The 21,491-nt window shown below is 41.9% G+C and overlaps 2 protein-coding genes across 2 annotated transcripts; both read right to left on the bottom strand.

Annotated features, from left to right (window-relative positions):
- LOC118941112 (uncharacterized) lies at positions 1-6,379 on the bottom strand. The gene is made up of 4 exons (XM_036952172.2): positions 6,246-6,379; positions 5,039-5,249; positions 1,146-2,921; positions 1-808 (listed from the first exon to the last, which is right to left on the bottom strand). The coding sequence occupies exons 2-4, from the start codon at positions 5,222-5,224 to the stop codon at positions 92-94; spliced, it is 2,679 nt and encodes an 892-aa protein (XP_036808067.2). The 5' UTR covers positions 5,225-5,249; positions 6,246-6,379; the 3' UTR covers positions 1-91.
- An 8,546-nt stretch (positions 6,380-14,925) lies between these two features.
- LOC118941066 (uncharacterized) lies at positions 14,926-21,491 on the bottom strand. Its single transcript, XM_090207997.1, has 4 exons — positions 21,360-21,491; positions 20,176-20,386; positions 16,071-17,837; positions 14,926-15,733 (listed from the first exon to the last, which is right to left on the bottom strand). Exons 2-4 carry the CDS (start codon positions 20,359-20,361, stop codon positions 15,017-15,019), a joined length of 2,670 nt encoding a protein of 889 aa, XP_090064123.1. The 5' UTR covers positions 20,362-20,386; positions 21,360-21,491; the 3' UTR covers positions 14,926-15,016.

The following is a 21,491-nucleotide window of genomic DNA, read 5'->3' as shown; positions in this document are numbered from 1 at the left end:
TAAACATTTTTTATTTTATTTTTAAATGCTTCGTTCTTTCATTGCATGCAAAAATACCATATCCCTCCCTCCCTACTCTCTATTACCCAGTCTACTCATCCATCTTCAAGCTTTCATCCCTTCCCTGCTCTTCTATCACCGTCTCAGTTCCACCTCCAGCTGGTTCCCTCTTTTTCTTCTCCTCCAGTCTCTTCCTCTCCTCTCTCCTCATCTTTTCTCTCTTCTTCTCCTCCTTTTCTTGAATCTTTCTCTCCATCTCCAAGAATGCAGCTTGAGCTTTCTCTCTCTTTTTCAGCTCCTCAGAACACTTCTTCTCTTTCTTAATTCTGTCTTTCATCATGTCATTATGTATCTTCATCAGCCCCTCTAACCTCTTTTTCTCTGCCTTTTCCTTCTCTTTTCTTTCCTTCTCTCTCTTTTTCTGTTCTAACTTCTCCCTCTTCTTCTCAGCCTTCATGACTTTCTTCTGCTCTTTCTCTCTCTCCTTCATCTCTTTCTTCTCCCTCTTTTTTTGCTCCTCCTCCTTGTGTTTTATCTCCTTTCTCTCTTTCTCTTCATCTTTCAACTTCTTATTCAGTTTCTTATTTTTCTCTTTTTCCTCCATCTTCAAAAATGGGATTTTCTGCATTTGGTTCATGAGCAGAAAGCCCACTCTTCCCAGGATGGTTTCTGCTCTCTCTGTTGAAACCTTCCCAATAGAGCACTTGGAATGGGCACAATCCGCCTCACTCTTCAATCCCTCCCTCGGGCTCACCTCCTCAGTGACGCTCCTCTCTTCACTCTCAATTTCAATGCCTATCCAATGATCCTAACAGGAAGACATTGACTCTAGATGTAATATTGTTCCAATGTAGCACATTCAATACACAACTGAGTGATCAACATACAATGATGGCCTCATGGGGCACCCCATTAGATTGTACAATACCTATAGATGTTCCTGGGTCCATACTAAAAGTAATACAAATGCTAACCCTAGTGAGGGGTGATGTTTTATACTATGAGCAAAGAGCAGCAGGGTTGGGGTCAATTCCATTTCAATTCCGATCAAAAGACTCTAAGATTCCAATTCTCTTCAACGCATTGAATTGAAATGGAAATGACCACCATCCCTGTAAAGTAGTAAGGTGAAATTCGACACCTACCTTTACCTCTTCCAGGGTCCAGGGCCTGGGTTCCTCATCCTCTGACCTGCATATGGATGCTCCAACTCTAACAGGCATCTTAGTGACTACGCAGATCAGAGGGTTGGGCAGCTCATCATTGCGGGTTGCCAGAGTTAAGTTAGCATCTGAGACCAGCTGTTGAGCGTGAGGGCAGATATCCACCTCCACAGTAGTGCCCCTTCCTTTCTGATCTGGCTGCTTGTGGTCCTTGTCATGGATGCATGCCAGGCTTGGAGGAAGTGCATGGACAGGGCTTTTATCACCCATCATTTCCTCTCTCTTGACAGTGGATGCAACTGCACTTTCCTCTATGTCAACTGAGCACTCTGTGGTGTTCTCAATGGTCTCCTCTGGCTGTTTGTGGTCAATGTTGTGGGTGCAGGGCAGCCTTAGAGACAGTGCTGTGGGTGCAGGAGGACTTTTTTCAGCCAAAAACTCCTCTTGGAGGACAGTGGACACGGAAGCGACTGCTTCACGGGCAACTGGACACTTGCTGGTGCCCTCTACTGCCTCCTCTGGTAGTTTGTAGTCATTGTCAAAGACAAGTTGCAGGCTTGAAGGCAGCACTAAGGGAAGACCTGTGGCTGCTGATGGATCCTCTCTATTAGCAACTGATGCCTCTGCGGCGACTGAGCACTCAGTGGCTTCCTCTATCGTCTCCTCTGGCTGCTTATGGTCATTGTCCAAAACGTGTGACAAGCTTGGAGGCAGCCTTGGAGCAGGGCTTTTATCCAGGTCCTCTCCCTGGACAATGGATGTGCCTACAGCGATCTCTGTGGCAAGGGAGGACTCGGGTACATCCTCTTTTTCCTCCTTGGTCAGTTTGTGGTCAGAGTCACAGATACATGGCGAGCTTGGAGGCAGTGCTGCAGGGTCAGGAGGGCTTTGATCAGCTCCCATGTCCTCTTTGAGGTGAGTGGACACATCATTGGTTGTTTCACTGGCAACTGGACACTTGTTGGTTCCCTCTACTGCCGCCCCTGGCAGTTTGTCGTCAAAGACACGTGGCAGACTTGGAGGCAGCATTGGGACAGGGCATTTAGCTGCTGATCTGTCCATTCCATCAACAGTAGCTGTGCCTGAAGTGGCCTCTGTATCAAATGAGACCACATAGGATTCCTCTACTGTGTGCTCTGGAGGCATTAAGTCATCGTCAACGACTGGTGGCAGGCATGGAGGCAGCACTGAAGGAAGAATTGTAGCTGCCCATCGGTTCTCTCTCTTGACAGTGGCTGTATCTGCAGTGTCCACTGTGGCAACTCGGCACTCCGTGGCTGAAACAGCAGGCTGGGAGGTTTCCGGGACTTTGAATGAATTGCCAATGAACCGCTGAGCCAGTGGTGGGAGGGAGAAAGGATAGAATCTGTCCTCTTCCTTGATATTAGATATTGCCACTGGAGAATCTGAGTCCTCAGTGGTTCCCTCTACTGTCTGCTGTGGTGGAATGGAGTCATCGTTAAAGAAGTGTGGCAGGTATCGATGCAGCATTGAGGAAAGATGTGTATCTGTCGACAAGTCCTCTCTTCTACCAGCAGATACATCTGCTGTGGCCTCTGTGGAAACTGGGCACTCAGCAGGGACAAAGTAGGAAAATACAATGAATCGCTGTGCATCCTGAGTGCGTATGACCAATGGAGAGGGGGGATGCAACATGGTTGGTATTGGCCTCCGATTGGTGAATGCCAGTGGTGGGAGGGAGTCAATACAGGGAGCCATGAACTCAGTGAGTGGACGTTTGGTCACATCTCTCACATTCTGCAGGAGAAAAGAAACAGACATGATGAAAGTGATCACATTCAGTACATACATTCTTTATGAGTGAACTCTATTTACTTTTACATCACATATACAGTGCCTTCGGAAAGTATTCAGACCCTTTCACTTCTTCCACATTTTGTTACCTCAGCCTTATTCTAAAATTGATTAAATCATTTTTTTCAGTCATCAATCTACACAAAATACCCCATATTGACAAAGCAAGAACAGAATCGTTCCAAATTAATTTAAAATAAGAATAATGGGAATATGCTTTCGTATTCAGTACTTTGTTGAAGCACCGTTGGCAGCGATTACAGCATAGAATCTTCTTGGGTATTACGCTACACACTCGGCATACTTGTGTTTGGGGACTTTCTCCCATTCTTCTCTGCAGATCCTCTCAAGCTCTGTTAGGTTGGATGGGGAGAGTTGCGGCACAGCTATTTTCAGGTCTGTCCATAGATGTTCGATCCGGTTCAAGTCCGGGCTCTGGCTGGGCCACTCAAGGACATTCAGAGACGTGTCCCAAAGTCACTCCTGCGTTGTCTTGGCTTGTGCTTAGGGTCGTTGTTCTGTTGTAAGGTGACCCATCGCCCCCAGTCTGAGGTCCTGAGCGCTCTGGAGCAGGTTTTCTTCAAGGATCGCTCTGTGCTCCGTTCATCTTTGCCTCGATCCTGACTAGTCTCTTAGTCCACGCCGCTGAAAAACATCCCCACAGCATGATGCTGCCACCACCGTGCTTGACTGTGCCGTAGGTGCCAGATTTCCTCCAGACGTGACGCTTGGCAATCAGGCCAAAGATTTCAATCTTGGTTTCAACAGACCAGAGCATCTTGTTTCTCATGGTCTGAGAGTCAATGGGTGCCTTTTGGGAAACTCCAAGTGGGCTGTCATGTGCCTTTTACTGAGGAGTGGCTTCCATCTGGCAAATCTACCGTAAAGGCCTGATTGGTGAAGTGCTGCAGAGATGGTTGTCCTTCTGGAAGGTTCTCCTATCTCCACAGAGGAACTCTTGTGCTCTGTCAGTCACTATCGGGTTCTTGGTCACCTCCCCGACTAAGACCCTTCTCCTCCGAATGCTCAGCTTGCCGGGCGTCCAGCTCTAGGAAGAGTCTTGGTGGTTCCAAACTTCTTCTATTTAAGAATGATGGAGGTCACTGTGTTCTTGGGGACCTTCAATGCTGCGGACATCTGTTTCTCGACACAATCCTGTCTCGGAGCTTTACGGACAATCCCTTCTACCTCGTGGTTTGGTATTTGATCTGGCATGCACTGTCCACTGTGGGACCTTATATAGACAGGTGTGTGCCTTTCCAAATCATGTCATATCAATTTCATTTACAACAAGTCCAATCAAGTTGTAGAAACATCGAAAGGACGATCAATGGAAACAGGATGCACCTGAGCTCAATTTCGAGACTCATAGCAAAGGGTCTGTATACTTATGTAAATAAAGTATTTCTGTTTTTAAATGTAATACATTTTCAATACAAATGTAACACAGTTTTTTCGCATTGTAATTGTGGGGTATTATGTGTAGATTGCTGAGAATCTTTATTTTATTGAATCCATTTTAGAATGAGGATGTAAAGTAACAACAGGTGGAATAAGTAAAGGTGTCTGAATACTTTCCTAAGACACTGTATATATCTAGTGTCCTCTCAGATGCTCTGCACCAGTCTGTACCAACCCTGGGTCTTCTAGCTAACGGGTCAACTAAGTGTAAAAATACATGCACTACACCCAGCACAACATTTGACATTTTAGACATTTAGCAGACGCTTTTGTCCAGAACAATTTACCGTTAGTGCATTCAACTTAAGGTAGCTAGGTCAGACAACTACATTATCCTGATTTGAAGGTCTATGAGAGATCGCTTGGACTTGTTATTTAATTTTTTTTAAAGACAAGGCAACCATAAGAACTGAGGACTATGTACATAACAATACTCAGAGACATACACAATACAACACAAGAAAAGTTATCAGACAAAATACTGTTAGCTTACGTTCAATGGCATATGGCACATTTTGCCAGTATATTGACATATATTTGATTTAATCAATTTTGTTCAACAGAACTCTAGTCGACTTTGTCAAAGTTGGTCTTGTTACCTCCTCAATCAGGCTTGGCATTTTCCTCGTCTCAAACCAAATCCTCTTCATCTCCTTCTCCTGCTCCCTCTGGATCTGTCTCACCAGAACCAACCTGGCTCCCAGCTCCATCATGTAGTCTGTCTGGATCTCCCTATCCTTCAACTGACACTCAGCCCTCCTCTGTGTCAGCGTTGAACCCTCCATGTCTTCCTCCTAGCTAACAATAAGTCTGGAAAATACATAACGTTGTAGTAAGTGGTGTGTTGCTAACCAAAGAATAATACATCTCTTTACGATGTGCTCACATTTCTTCCCCTTTACTTACAATTAAGCAAGTGACAATCCCATTCCAGAGATGATTACGCAATAGGCCTATCTGAATTATTAGTAAAAAGTTGGCTACTGGAAAAGCGACCAAGTTCAAATGAATCAATTTTGGCTGTTCCTATCATTATGTGCACAATATCCTTCATGACATCTTCATTGTGATGCAAGGCGTTGCCATTGGAGATGAGAAAGCACAACATAGACTTTAACAATCAAACTTCAGGCTCTCTCTGTACCTTACTATTGAGCCTTATTCAACCCCCTCATGTAACGCCACTCCATATTGGCCCTGGTTCTCACAAACCACACTAATCACTTATATAATATCATTCAAAAAGGTTTTGGGGGAAGAAAGTGACTATTTCCATCATGGACCAAACTTGTTGTACAGTTGCATCTATTTGAATCACTCCAGTCTTCTCTTTGAGTGCCTCTGAGTGCAACTCAATTTAATGAGGTCTATCAATTCAACCATTTGAAATGGATGACCATTTAATCAAGAAAATCTGAATATTTTTTTAAATTAGCAACTACAAGTTAGCCAAGTTCGCCTACTTGTTTTTTACACAACCTACCCTTGTGTTACATATTTATAGAGATAATTGATTACAATGTATGTTGGGGATTAACACAGAGATGGGGTTTTCTTTCATCAATAGAATGTATTTGCCATTAGGCTGGCTGACTACAACAACTGTAACATGCCATCTCAGTTGTCAGGATGAACAATTTTCTCACAAAAAAACTGATTCAAGCAAACTGTCTCTCGTCAATAGTTTCACTTGTCACCATGATTGCATGTCAGGCCTACTTAAAGGGTCATGTTAGTACACAAGTCATTTAAAAAGTAGTTATTCTTCAGAAACATAGTTAAACAGTAAGTTATATTACAACCTACCTCTCAAGTAAGCAGCGTGTTCTCTTGCTAATGAAATAGGACATGAATAATCTGTCAGTGGTTAGTTGAATCAGTCTCTTTGCACTGTTCTGTTTGTCTGTGCAACAGCTAACCTCCCAGAATCAGAATCTTGTGATGTCACAATGAAGGCCCCATTGCTATGACTACCCACAGAAGCTCTCATGTGTAATCAAATGCTAGAACAATTCCCTTTTTTTTAACCTGTTGAGCACAGTCATATGTAATATTTACATTGAATCCATGTAACCAAATGTTTTATTAAAATAAAATGCTCTACCTCTTATTAAATTGTTGACCATTCATAGTACAGGTGTTTTGCCTATTTCAAATTGAATATGTTTTAGATTTCACAACTAGCATCCAGGTTTACTTAGGTTATTTGTTTGACCTTAGCCTTCCGCTAATGTCAGTGTTGCTCATCAAAATCTTCATCATTAATAAAATATTTAGGCTACCTTACTACATACAGTAAAACAGGTATTCTGTAGACTGTGACACCTCAGTGAGTGTTTAAGAAAACATCTCTCCTCAATGGCCTCAGCTATTAGCCATATGATCAACAAGGTCAAATGTTGCACTAAAATCAAGAAGCAGCTTATTTTGGTCAAGTGACCTGATCCATTGATCGGTTAAAACAACTAGAGCTGTTGCAGTTGAGGGATCTTCACGGTTCGCATGCTGGTAGAGAAATAAGATGTGCTGGGTGTGTAATTATCTAGGCCTGAAACATTTGATTGAAGAGTAGGTGTCCCTGAATTCTTGCATTGTAGTTCAATGTATTATTAAGGAAATCAATATCAGCTGACTATAGAACAGTAGTTTTAGACCTGCCAACAGGTCCCATTGTTTAAAAACTTGTTTGAAATGTTTCTTATCCATGTCTTTCCAGTTGATCTAACCAATCAGACTCAAGAGCAGTGTAATTACTGACAGTGTAACAAAGTTGAAACTGCATCCTTTGTGTGTCTTCCACTAAGATACCAGTTGCATTTACATAGAGACATTACATACTGTTTGACAAATAGCCTATGTCTTGTTATAGGAATAAATGTGAAATGCAGCACTGAAATTGTTTGAATTACATTAAATGATTACCTGTCAGAGACCACCCACTGGTTCTCTATTTCTTCAAATAGTGTTGACACTGTGACTTCAGTTAAAGGGGGTAGATCAGGAATCTTTGTTGGAATGTGGCCCTCAAACTCAACTGAAATAAACAGAGCAAATAATCAGGGACCTGCATCCTAATGATTCTATTCTGTCATGGATGATAATAATTAATACTGACATTTTCAAACATATGATCATAATCCTTTTCAGTTATTCTATAATATAGGATATAATCAATGTTGATGTTATCTTGTGCAAACATTATCATAATCATTTTCACTGTCATAACTCAGTTCATCTATTAATTTCATACCTGCTCCCAAAAAGGCTCTTACATTTTCATTTTTCCTTACAAATACAAAAAAATTGCATGGTTGGACATTGACAGGAATAAGATCTAGTGTTGACGTGGTTGGACTGTCCTAATACACCCTCACATGGCAACTTTGTTCCGCATAGATACTAATCATGTAGACCACGGGAATTGGTGGAAGTCATGCAAAACAGTTTTTTCCGCATTCATGTAATGATGGCACTGAAGCAGACACATTGAGCACACGTTTGGTATGTCAAAGCTTGTTGTACTAATTACATATTCCACCAACAAAGGTGATGGATACAATTTGAGATTTTAACTTTCCTGACCAGGACAGTCACGCAATACTGGAATATAAAAGAAAACCAGAAACCCTGAACATGTGAGTATATATATTATTAATGAGCTAGCAATGCTGTGTGTGTGCGCTCATCCGGAAAACGAGTGTGGGTGGCTTTTGACAGCTCAGTATGGGGTGCACGTCCAACTGACCGTCAGCTGGCTAGAGATTGTGTGTGGTGTAACGTTATGGGTTCAAATAACACATTGAATGTCAGAATACAACTATAGGGATTATATTAATTCTAGGTCAAATAGATTGAAGCTAGTATAAACTGTTGATTGTCTCTTATGGGAAAATGTAGCACAAATCTATTGCTTCATGCTAATGCTAGCTACGTCGGTTTTGACGTTTTGGTAGGGGCGCGTCAGTTTTAGCTAGGTGGCTGTCACTGGCTAGAAATCGTGTGTATGGTGTACTGATTCAAAGAAACCATCAGATGAAATTTCAGAATATAATTCATTATATGGCTAATAGATTGACGTTAGTACCAATTGCAGATATCTTATGAGAGCAGGTAGCATTGTTAGTCTATGCTCGCTAGCTAGCTTAGCTTGCTAATTCATTTTGATGTCAGATCTACTTAGCTGGCTAGTTCTTACCAGTGTCTGTCTGGATGTCGGCGTTTCAGAGCAAGTTCAACCATCATTTAACCCCCGGGAATGCTGTTCCATGGAGTTGTATCCCTAGATTAGCAAGGTATGTGTGTGTAGGTGTCAGTCAGTGTCATACAGGTTCGATTGCATCACAGAATAAAATGATATGATACAAAGGTAAACCCCATTTTCTCCAAAACACAATACAATAGAGGCAGGATACTTGTCCACATGATTAAGCATGCATTTAATCTAACAAAAATGACATGAACTAATTTTTGACCAAATGAGCAGTTACTGCCTTTTTGCTTGGGAGGGCAGAATAGGGAAGACATCAACACTATGAAATAACACATGTGGAATCATGTAGTAAGCAAAGAAGTGCTACAAAATACATTTTATATTTGAGATTCTTTAAAGTAGCCACCCTTTGCCTGGATGACAGCTTTGCACACTCTTGGCATTCTCTTAACCAGCTTCATGAGCTAGTCATCTGGAATGCATTTTAATTAACACGTGTGCCATGTTAAAAGTTAATTTGTGGAATTTCTTTCCTTAATGCGTTTGAATCAATCAATTGTGTTGTGACAAGGTAGGGGTTGTTTACAGAAGATTGCCCTATTTGGAGAAAATGAACAAGTCCATATTATGGCAAGAACAGGTCAAATAAGCAAAGAGAAACAACAGTCCATCATTACCTTAAGACATGAAGATCAGTCAATCAGGAAAGTTTCAAGAACTTTGAAAGTTTCTTCAAGTGCAGTCGCAAGAACCATAAAGCGATATGATGAAACTGGCTCTCATGAGGACCACCACAGGAAAGAAAGACCCAGAGTTACCTCTGCTGCAGAGGATAAGTTCATTAGAGTTACCAGCCTCATAAATTGCAGACCAAATAAATGCTTCACAAAGTTCAAGTAACAGACACATCTCAACATCAACTTTTCAAAGGAGACTGCGTGAATCAGACCTTCATGGTCAAAATTCTGCAAAGAGATCACTACTAAAGGACACCAATAATAAAAAGAGACTTGCTTGGGCCAAGAAACACAAGCAATAGACATTAGACTGGTGGAAATCTGTCCTTTGGTCAGATCAGTCCAAATTTGAGATTTTGGTTCCAACCTCCGTGTCTTTGTGAGACGCGGAGTAGGTGAACGGATGATCTCCGCATATGTAGTTCACAGCGTGAATCATGGAGGATGAGGTGTGATGGTGTGGGGTTGCTTTGTTGGTGACACTGTCTGTGATCTATTTAGAATTCAAGCACACTTAACCAGCATGGCTACCACAGCATTCTGCAGCGATCCGCCATCCCATCTGGTTTGCGCTTAGTGGAACTAATCATTTGTTTTCAACAGGACAATGACCCAACACACCTCCAGGCTGTGTAAGGGATATTTGAACAAGAAGGAGAGTGATGGAGTTCTGCATCAGATGATCCAGCTTCCACAATCACCCGACCTCATCCCAAGTGAGATTGCTTGGGAAAAGCAGCCAACAAGTGCTCAGCATATGAGCGAACTCCTTCAAGACTGTTGAAAAGGCATTCCAGGTGAAGATGGTTGAGAGAATGCCAAGTGTGTGCAAAGCTGACATCAAGTAAGTTTAGTAAGTTCAAGACAACTGGTAACTCGGGAAAAAGGAGCTACGACTTGGAAAATACGTTTTCATTTTTCATCCAGCTCGGAATTGTAAATTTGGAACTCGGGCCTCTTTAAATCAAATCAAATCAAATGTATTTATATAGCCCTTCGTACATCAGCTGATATCTCAAAGTGCTGTACAGAAACCCAGCCTAAAACCCCAAACAGCAAGCAATGCAGGTGTAGAAGCACGGTGGCTAGGAAAAAGAGCTCTTTAAAGAGCTACGACCTGAAGATCACTGACATAATCATGATTCAAGCTTTTTTTGTTGAGTTCCCAGTTGTCTTAAAAGTACCATGAATCCAGAGAATGCCAGACCTTGATTACAAAGTTTGATGACAAAATTTGCCCACGAAGGACCGCTGCACCACCTTCCTGTTCAAGTGAGCACAGCACAACAAGTTGAGTCCAAAAATGTCTTGTATGATTCATAATTGATTTAATTAGGCAGGGAGAAATGTATACTGTAGCTAAGAAATGAACACTAAGTGTATGTTGTGTAGTAAGCTGCTAGTAGCCCATGTTCCTCACTGGATGAAGGAACTATTTCGCTGCCAGACAAGGCTCTAGCTGATAGCCAGGTGTAGCAGTGGTAAGGTGTTGGGACTCTGCTGTTGGGACAGCTTTATGTAGGCTATAACAGTTTGTGGGCACTGTTTGTCACGTTATAGGGCAATTAATATATTGTTTATCAAATCAAATCACATTTTATTTGTCACATACACATGGTTAGCAGATGTTAATGCGAGTGTAGCGAAATGCTTTTGTTGTGTAGTATAGTGGCTTTGTTGGCATTCATCCCACACAATTTTTTATTTCCCCGCCAAGATTTACAAGCTCAAATCGCCACTGATCATATTCCCTCTATAATATTTCCGCTATCATATTCCTCTCTATTATATTCTCTCTAACATATTACCCTGTATTATAATAATATATATCATATTCCCCTCCATCATATTCCTCTCTATCATATTCTGTGTATTATATTCCCCTATATCACATTCCCCTCCATCATATTCCCCTCAATCATTTTCTCCGCTATCATATTCCCCTCCATCATATTCCTCTCTATCATATTCTGTGTATTATATTCCCCTATATCACATTCCCCTCCATCATATTCCCCTCAATCATTTTCTCCGCTATCATATTCCCCTCCATCATATTCCTCTCTATCATATTCTGTGTATTATATTCCCCGCTATCTTTTTCCTCTCCATCATTTCCCTCTCTATCATATTCCCCTGTATTATAATAATCTATATCATATTCCCCTCTATCATATTCTGTGTATTATATTCCTCTATCATATTTCCTCTATGGCTGCTTTGCGTGATGTATTGTTGTCTCTTCCTTCTTGCCCTTTGTGCTGTTGTCCCTGCCCAACAATGTTTGTACCCTGTTTTGTGCTGCTACCATGTTGTGCTGCTGCCATGTTGTGTTGCTACCATGTTATTGTCATATTGTGTTGCTACCATGCTGTGTTGTCATGTGTTGCTGCCATGCTATGTTGTCGTCTTAGTTCTCTCGTTGGGCAGAGACTGTCCCAAGATCGCGTAGCAGTCGGAGGTGTGTTTTCTTGTCTTGTCCGGTGAAAATATTTGCTTTCCTCGTTTATTTGTACATATTTCATATACAGTGGGGAGAACAAGTATTTGATAAGCTGCCTATTTTGCAGGTTTTCCTACTTACAAAGCATGTAGAGGTCTGTAATTTTTTTATCATAGTATATCAGTATTTTTGGGCGCCGATTATAAAAATAAATATATATATATATTTTTTTACCTTTATTTAACTAGGCAAGTCAGTTAAGAACACATTCTTATTTTCAATGACGGCCTAGGAACGGTGGGTTAACTGCCTCGTTCAGGGGCAGAACTCCAGATTTTCACCTTGTCAGCTCGGGGGATTCAATCTTGCAACCTTACAGTTAACCCAATAACGACCTGCCTCTCTCTCGTTGCACTCCACAAGGAGACTGCCTGTTACGCGAATGCAGTAAGCCAAGGTAAGTTGCTAGCTAGCATTAAACTTATCTTATAAAAGACAATCAATCATAATCACTAGTTAACTACACATGGTTGATGATATTACTAGATATTATCTAGCGTTTCCTGCGTTGCATATAATCTGACTGAGCATACAAGCATACACGTATCTAAGTATCTGACTGAGCGGTGGTAGGCAGAAGCAGGCGCGTAAACATAAATTCAAACAGGCTTTCTTTGCGTTTTGCCAGCAGCTCTTCGTTGTGCGTCAAGCATTGCGCTGTTTATGACTTCAAGCCTATCAACTCCCGAGATGAGGCTGGTGTAACCGAAGTGAAATGGCTAGCTAGTTAGCGCGCGGTAATAGCGTTTCAAACGTCACTCGCTCTGAGCCTTCTAGTAGTTGTTCCTCTTGCTCTGCATGGGTAACGCTGCTTTGATGGTGGCTGTTGTCGTTGTGTTGCTGGGAGGAGCGAGGAGAGGGATGGAAGCTATACTGTTACACTGGCAATACTAAAGTGCCTATAAGAACATCCAATAGTCAAAGGTTAATGAAATACAAATGGTATAGAGGGAAATAGTCCTATAATTCCTATAATAACTACATCCTAAAACGTCTTACCTGGGAATATTGAAGACTCATGTTAAAAGGAACCCACCAGCTTTCATATGTTCTGAGCAAGGAACTGAAACTTTAGCTTTCTTACATAGCACATATTGCACTTTTACTTTCTTCGCCAACACTTTGTTTTTGCATTATTTACACCAAATTGAACATGTTTCATTATTTACTTGAGGCTAAATTGATTTTATTGATGTATTATATTAAGTTAAAATAAGTGTTCATTCAGTATTGTTGTAATTGTCATTATTTCAAAAAATAAATAAAAAATTGGCCGATTAATCGGTATCGGCTTTTTTGGTCCTCCAATAATTGGTATCGGTATTGGTGTTGAAAAATCATAATCGGTTATTTATTTATTTTTCTCTTTTGTACCCCAGTATCTCTACTTGCACATGATACTCTGCACATCTATCACTCCAGTATTAATGATAATTTGTAGTTATTTTGCCTATATGGCCTATTTTTTTGCCTTACCTCATTAATATTATTACGTTTGCACACTCTGAACATAGATTTTTACTATTATGCTATTAACTGTACGTTTGTTTAACCCATGTGCAACTCTGTGTTGTTTTTGTCGCACTGATTTGTTTTATCTTGGTCAGGTTGCAGTTGTAAGTGAGAACTTGTTCTCAACTGGCCTACCTTGTTAAAAACTAATTGACGCTACCCATTCCGTTAACGTTAGGATAATTTTCATCAACAACCGCTGAATTGCAGAGCGCCACATTCAAATAATATTACTATAAATATTTATATTCATGAAATCTTAATATAGCAAAACACAGCTTAGCTTTTTGTTAATCCGTCTGTTGTGTCAGATTTTGAAAATATGCTTTACAGCGAAAGCAATCCAAGCGTTTGTGTAAGTTTATCGATCACTAGACAAAACATTATGGACACCTAGCATCAAAGTAGCTTGGTCACGAAAATGAGAAAAGCAATAAAATTAATTGCTTACCTTTGATCTTCGGATGTTTTCACTCACGAGACTCCCAGTTACACAATAAATGTTCCTTTTGTTCCATAAAGATTATTTTTATATCCAAAATACCTCAGTTTGTTTGGCGCGTTGTGTTCAGAAATCCACAGGCTCGAGCGGTCACAACAACGCAGACAAATTCCAAATAGTATCCGTAATGTCCACAGAAACATGTCAAACGTTTTTTTATAATCAATCCTCAGGTTGATTTTAAAGTATATAATCGATAATATATCAACCGGCACTGTCTCTTTTTCAGTAGGAGAGGGAGAGTCAATGGCTGCACCACTCTGTTGCGCAAGCAAAACTCATGCGAACACCCAGCTATCCACTACGCGATGTTATCTTGCTCGCTCATTTTTCAAAATAAAAGCCTGAAACTATGTCTAAAGACTGTTGACACCTTGAGGAAGCGATAGGAAAGGGAATCTGGTTGATATCCCTTTAAATGGAGCGAAGGCAGGCTATGGAACATATAGCTTTCAAAATAGAGGCCTCTTCCTGGTTTTATTTTCCTCAGGTTTTCGCTTGCAATATCAGTTCTGTTATACTCACAGACAATATTTTGACAGTTTGGAAACTTTAGAGTGTTTTCTATCCTAATCTGTCAATTATATGCATATTCTAGCATATGGGCCTGAGAAATAGGCCGTTTACTTTGGGAACGTTCTTTTTCCAAACATAAAAATAGTGCCCCCTAGCTGAAAGAGGTTAAAGTGTTGTGTTGTCTCACTTGTCGTGATGTGTGTTTTGTCCTATGTTTTAAGTTTATTTATTTATTTTTAATCCCAGACCCCATCCCCGCAGGAGGCCTTTTGGTAGGCCGTCATTGTAAATAAGAATTTGTTCTGAACTGAGTGAAATAGTGAAATAAAATAAAATATCATATTCCTTCTATCAAATTCCTCTGTATCATATTCCTCTCCACCCTCCAACTCCCCCCCTGTTCTTCCTCAACTCCTCATCATTAAACACTCCCCAGATGTGTGAAAAGTCAACATTTTGTGTTTATACAGTGTTGTACAGTATGCCTTAACAAAAATCAAACAGAGTAAACATTTTTTATTTTATTTTTAAATGCTTCGTTCTTTCATTGCATGCAAAAATACCATATCCCTCCCTCCCTACTCTCTATTACCCAGTCTACTCATCCATCTTCAAGCTTTCATCCCTTCCCTGCTCTTCTATCACCGTCTCAGTTCCACCTCCAGCTGGTTCCCTCTTTTTCTTCTCCTCCAGTCTCTTCCTCTCCTCTCTCCTCATCTTTTCTCTCTTCTTCTCCTCCTTTTCTTGAATCTTTCTCTCCATCTCCAAGAATGCAGCTTGAGCTTTCTCTCTCTTTTTCAGCTCCTCAGAACACTTCTTCTCTTTCTTAATTCTGTCTTTCATCATGTCATTATGTATCTTCATCAGCCCCTCTAACCTCTTTTGCTCTGCCTTTTCCTTCTCTTTTCTTTCCTTCTCTCTCTTTTTCTGTTCTAACTTCTCCCTCTTCTTCTCAGCCTTCATGACTTTCTTCTGCTCTTTCTCTCTCTCCTTCATCTCTTTCTTCTCCCTCTTTTTTTGCTCCTCCTCCTTGTGTTTTATCTCCTTTCTCTCTTTCTCTTCATCTTTCAACTTCTTATTCAGTTTCTTATTTTTCTCTTTTTCCTCCATCTTCAAAAATGGGATTTTCTGCATTTGGTTCATGAGCAGAAAGCCCACTCTTCCCAGGATGGTTTCTGCTCTCTCTGTTGAAACCTTCCCAATAGAGCACTTGGAATGGGCACAATCCGCCTCACTCTTCAATCCCTCCCTCGGGCTCACCTCCTCAGTGACGCTCCTCTCTTCACTCTCAATTTCAATGCCTATCCAATGATCCTAACAGGAAGACATTGACTCTAGATGTAATATTGTTCCAATGTAGCACATTCAACACACAACTGAGTGATCAACATACAATGATGGCCTCATGGGGCACCCCATTAGATTTTACAATATCTATAGATGTTCCTGGGTCCATACTAAAAGTAATACAAATGCTAACCCTAGTGAGGGGTGATGTTTTATACTATGAGCAAAGAGCAGCAGGGTTGGGGTCAATTCCATTTCAATTCCGATCAAAAGACTCTAAGATTCCAATTCTCTTCAACGCATTGAATTGAAATGGAAATGACCACCATCCCTGTAAAGTAGTAAGGTGAAATTCGACACCTACCTTTGCCTCTTCCAGGGTCCAGGGCCTGGGTTCCTCATCCTCTGACCTGCATATGGATGCTCCAACTTTAACAGGCATCTTAGTGACTACGCAGATCAGAGGGTTGGGCAGCTCATCATTGCGGGTTGCCAGAGTTAAGTCAGCATCTGAGACCAGCTGTTGAGCGTGAGGGCAGATATCCACCTCCACAGTAGTGCCCCTTCCTTTCTGATCTGGCTGCTTGGGGTCCTTGTCATGGATGCATGCCAGGCTTGGAGGAAGTGCATGGACAGGGCTTTTATCACCCATCATTTCCTCTCTCTTGACAGTGGATGCAACTGCACTTTCCTCTATGTCAACTGAGCACTCTGTGGTGTTCTCAACGGTCTCCTCTGGCTGTTTGTGGTCAATGTTGTGGGTGCAGGGCAGCCTTAGAGACAGTGCTGTGGGTGCAGGAGGACTTTTTTCAGCCAAAAACTCCTCTTGGAGGACAGTGGACACGGAAGCGACTGCTTCACGGGCAACTGGACACTTGCTGGTGCCCTCTACTGCCTCCTCTGGTAGTTTGTAGTCATTGTCAAAGACAAGTTGCAGGCTTGAAGGCAGCACTAAGGGAAGACCTGTGGCTGCTGATGGATCCTCTCTATTAGCAACTGATGCCTCTGCGGCGACTGAGCACTCAGTGGCTTCCTCTATCGTCTCCTCTGGCTGCTTATGGTCATTGTCCAAAACGTGTGACAAGCTTGGAGGCAGCCTTGGAGCAGGGCTTTTATCCAGGTCCTCTCCCTGGACAATGGATGTGCCTACAGCGATCTCTGTGGCAAGGGAGGACTCGGGTACATCCTCCTTGGTCAGTTTGTGGTCAGAGTCACAGATACATGGCGAGCTTGGAGGCAGTGCTGCAGGGTCAGGAGGGCTTTGATCAGCTCCCATGTCCTCTTTGAGGTGAGTGGACACATCATTGGTTGTTTCACTGGCAACTGGACACTTGTTGGTTCCCTCTACTGCAGCCCCTGGCAGTTTGTCGTCAAAGACACGTGGCAGACTTGGAGGCAGCATTGGGACAGGGCATTTAGCTGCTGATCTGTCCACTCCATCAACAGTAGCTGTGCCTGAAGTGGCCTCTGTAGCAAATGAGACCACATAGGATTCCTCTACTGTGTGCTCTGGAGGCATGAAGTCATCGTCAACGACTGGTGGCAGGCATGGAGGCAGCACTGAAGGAAGAATTGTAGCTGCCCATCGGTTCTCTCTCTTGACAGTGGCTGTATCTGCAGTGTCCACTGTGGCAACTCGGCACTCCGTGGCTGAAACAGCAGGCTGGGAGGTTTCCGGGACTTTGAATGAATTGCCAATGAACCGCTGAGCCAGTGGTGGGAGGGAGAAAGGATAGAATCTGTCCTCTTCCTTGATATTAGATATTGCCACTGGAGAATCTGAGTCCTCAGTGGTTCCCTCTACTGTCTGCTGTGGTGGAATGGAGTCATCGTTAAAGAAGTGTGGCAGGTATCGATGCAGCATTGAGGAAAGATGTGTATCTGTCGACAAGTCCTCTCTTCTACCAGCAGATACATCTGCTGTGGCCTCTGTGGAAACTGGGCACTCAGCAGGGACAAAGTAGGAAAATACAATGAATCGCTGTGCATCCTGAGTGCGTATGACCAATGGAGAGGGGGGATGCAACATGGTTGGTATTGGCCTCCGATTGGTGAAAGCCAGTGGTGGGAGGGAGTCAATACAGGGAGCCATGAACTCAGTGAGTGGACGTTTGGTCACATCTCTCACATTCTGCAGGAGAAAAGAAACAGACATGATGAAAGTGATCACATTTTTTAAATTTTTTTTTTTTTAAAATTTTTCCTTTATTTAACCAGGCAAGTCAGTTAAGAACAAATTCTTATTTTCAATGACGGCCTGGGAACAGTGGGTTAACTGCCTGTTCAGGGGCAGAACGACAGATTTGTACCTTGTCAGCTCGGGGGTTTGAACTCACAACCTTCCGGTTACTAGTCCAACGCTCTAACCACTAGGCTACCCTGCCGCCCCACATTCAGTACATACATTCTTTATGAGTGAACTCTATTTACTTTTACATCACATATACAGTGCCTTCGGAAAGTATTCAGACCCTTTCACTTCTTCCACATTTTGTTACCTCAGCCTTATTCTAAAATTGATTAAATCATTTTTTTCAGTCATCAATCTACACAAAATACCCCATATTGACAAAGCAAGAACAGAATCGTTCCAAATTAATTTAAAATAAAAATAATGGGAATATGCTTTCGTATTCAGTACTTTGTTGAAGCACCGTTGGCAGCGATTACAGCATAGAATCTTCTTGGGTATTACGCTACACACTCGGCATACTTGTGTTTGGGGACTTTCTCCCATTCTTCTCTGCAGATCCTCTCAAGCTCTGTTAGGTTGGATGGGGAGAGTTGCGGCACAGCTATTTTCAGGTCTGTCCATAGATGTTCGATCCGGTTCAAGTCCGGGCTCTGGCTGGGCCACTCAAGGACATTCAGAGACGTGTCCCAAAGTCACTCCTGCGTTGTCTTGGCTTGTGCTTAGGGTCGTTGTTCTGTTGTAAGGTGACCCATCGCCCCCAGTCTGAGGTCCTGAGCGCTCTGGAGCAGGTTTTCTTCAAGGATCTCTCTGTGCTCCGTTCATCTTTGCCTCGATCCTGACTAGTCTCTTAGTCCACGCCGCTGAAAAACATCCCCACAGCATGATGCTGCCACCACCGTGCTTGACTGTGCCGTAGGTGCCAGATTTCCTCCAGACGTGACGCTTGGCAATCAGGCCAAAGATTTCAATCTTGGTTTCATCAGACCAGAGCATCTTGTTTCTCATGGTCTGAGAGTCAATGGGTGCCTTTTGGGAAACTCCAAGTGGGCTGTCATGTGCCTTTTACTGAGGAGTGGCTTCCATCTGGCAAATCTACCGTAAAGGCCTGATTGGTGAAGTGCTGCAGAGATGGTTGTCCTTCTGGAAGGTTCTCCTATCTCCACAGAGGAACTCTTGTGCTCTGTCAGTCACTATCGGGTTCTTGGTCACCTCCCCGACTAAGACCCTTCTCCTCCGAATGCTCAGCTTGCCGGGCGTCCAGCTCTAGGAAGAGTCTTGGTGGTTCCAAACTTCTTCTATTTAAGAATGATGGAGGTCACTGTGTTCTTGGGGACCTTCAATGCTGCGGACATCTGTTTCTCGACACAATCCTGTCTCGGAGCTCTACGGACAATCCCTTCTACCTCATGGTTTGGTATTTGATCTGGCATGCACTGTCCACTGTGGGACCTTATATAGACAGGTGTGTGCCTTTCCAAATCATGTCATATCAATTTCATTTACAACAAGTCCAATCAAGTTGTAGAAACATCGAAAGGACGATCAATGGAAACAGGATGCACCTGAGCTCAATTTCGAGACTCATAGCAAAGGGTCTGTATACTTATGTAAATAAAGTATTTCTGTTTTTAAATGTAATACATTTTCAATACAAATGTAACACAGTTTTTTCGCATTGTAATTGTGGGGTATTATGTGTAGATTGCTGAGAATCTTTATTTTATTGAATCCATTTTAGAATGAGGATGTAAAGTAACAACAGGTGGAATAAGTAAAGGTGTCTGAATACTTTCCTAAGACACTGTATATATCTAGTGTCCTCTCAGATGCTCTGCACCAGTCTGTACCAACCCTGGGTCTTCTAGCTAACGGGTCAACTAAGTGTAAAAATACATGCACTACACCCAGCACAACATTTGACATTTTAGACATTTAGCAGACGCTTTTGTCCAGAACAATTTACCGTTAGTGCATTCAACTTAAGGTAGCTAGGTCAGACAACTACATTATCCTGATTTGAAGGTCTATGAGAGATCGCTTGGTCTTGTTATTTAATTTTTTTTAAAGACAAGGCAACCATAAGAACTGAGGACTATGTACATAACAATACTCAGAGACATACACAATACAACACAAGAAAAGTTATCAGACAAAATACTGTTAGCTTACGTTCAATGGCATATGGCACATTTTGCCAGTATATTGACATATATTTGATTTAATCAATATTGTTCAACAGAACTCTAGTCGACTTTGTCAAAGTTGGTCTTGTTACCTCCTCAATCAGGCTTGGCATTTTCCTCGTCTCAAACCAAATCCTCTTCATCTCCTTCTCCTGCTCCCTCTGGATCTGTCTCACCAGAACCAACCTGGCTCCCAGCTCCATCATGTAGTCTGTCTGGATCTCCCTATCCTTCAACTGACACTCAGCCCTCCTCTGTGTCAGCGTTGAACCCTCCATGTCTTCCTCCTAGCTAACAATAAGTCTGGAAAATACATAACGTTGTAGTAAGTGGTGTGTTGCTAACCAAAGAATAATACATCTCTTTACGATGTGCTCACATTTCTTCCCCTTTACTTACAATTAAGCAAGTGACAATCCCATTCCAGAGATGATTACGCAATAGGCCTATCTGAATTATTAGTAAAAAGTTCAAATGAATCAATTTTGGCTGTTCCTATCATTATGTGCACAATATCCTTCATGACATCTTCATTGTGATGCAAGGCGTTGCCATTGGAGATGAGAAAGCACAACATAGACTTTAACAATCAAACTTCAGGCTCTCTCTGTACCTTACTATTGAGCCTTATTCAACCCCCTCATGTAACGCCACTCCATATTGGCCCTGGTTCTCACAAACCACACTAATCACTTATATAATATCATTCAAAAAGGTTTTGGGGGAAGAAAGTGACTATTTCCATCATGGACCAAACTTGTTGTACAGTTTCATCTATTTGAATCACTCCAGTCTTCTCTTTGAGTGCCTCTGAGTGCAACTCAATTTAATGAGGTCTATCAATTCAACCATTTGAAATGGATGACCATTTAGTCAAGAAAATCTGAATATTTTTTTAAATTAGCAACTACAAGTTAGCCAAGTTCGCCTACTTGTTTTGTACACAACCTACCCTTGTGTTACATATTTATAGAGATAATTGATTACAATGTATGTTGGGGATTAACACAGAGATGCGGTTTTCTTTCATCAATAGAATGTATTTGCCATTAGGCTGGCTGACTACAACAACTGTAACATGCCATCTCAGTTGTCAGGATGAACAATTTTCTCACAAAAAAAACTGATTCAAGCAAACTGTCTCTCGTCAATAGTTTCACTTGTCACCATGATTGCATGTCAGGCCTACTTAAAGGGTCATGTTAGTACACAAGTCATTTGAAAAGTAGTTATTCTTCAGAAACATAGTTAAACAGTAAGTTATATTACAACCTACCTCTCAAGTAAGCAGCGTGTTCTCTTGCTAATGAAATAGGACATGAATAATCTGTCAGTGGTTAGTTGAATCAGTCTCTTTGCACTGTTCTGTTTGTCTGTGCAACAGCTAACCTCCCAGAATCAGAATCTT

This window comes from Oncorhynchus mykiss, chromosome 18 (assembly GCF_057628025.1).
Source record: "Oncorhynchus mykiss isolate SJ-2025 chromosome 18, ASM5762802v1, whole genome shotgun sequence".
Lineage (NCBI taxonomy): Eukaryota > Metazoa > Chordata > Actinopteri > Salmoniformes > Salmonidae > Oncorhynchus > Oncorhynchus mykiss.
This window is presented reverse-complemented; position numbering and strand designations above follow the sequence as displayed.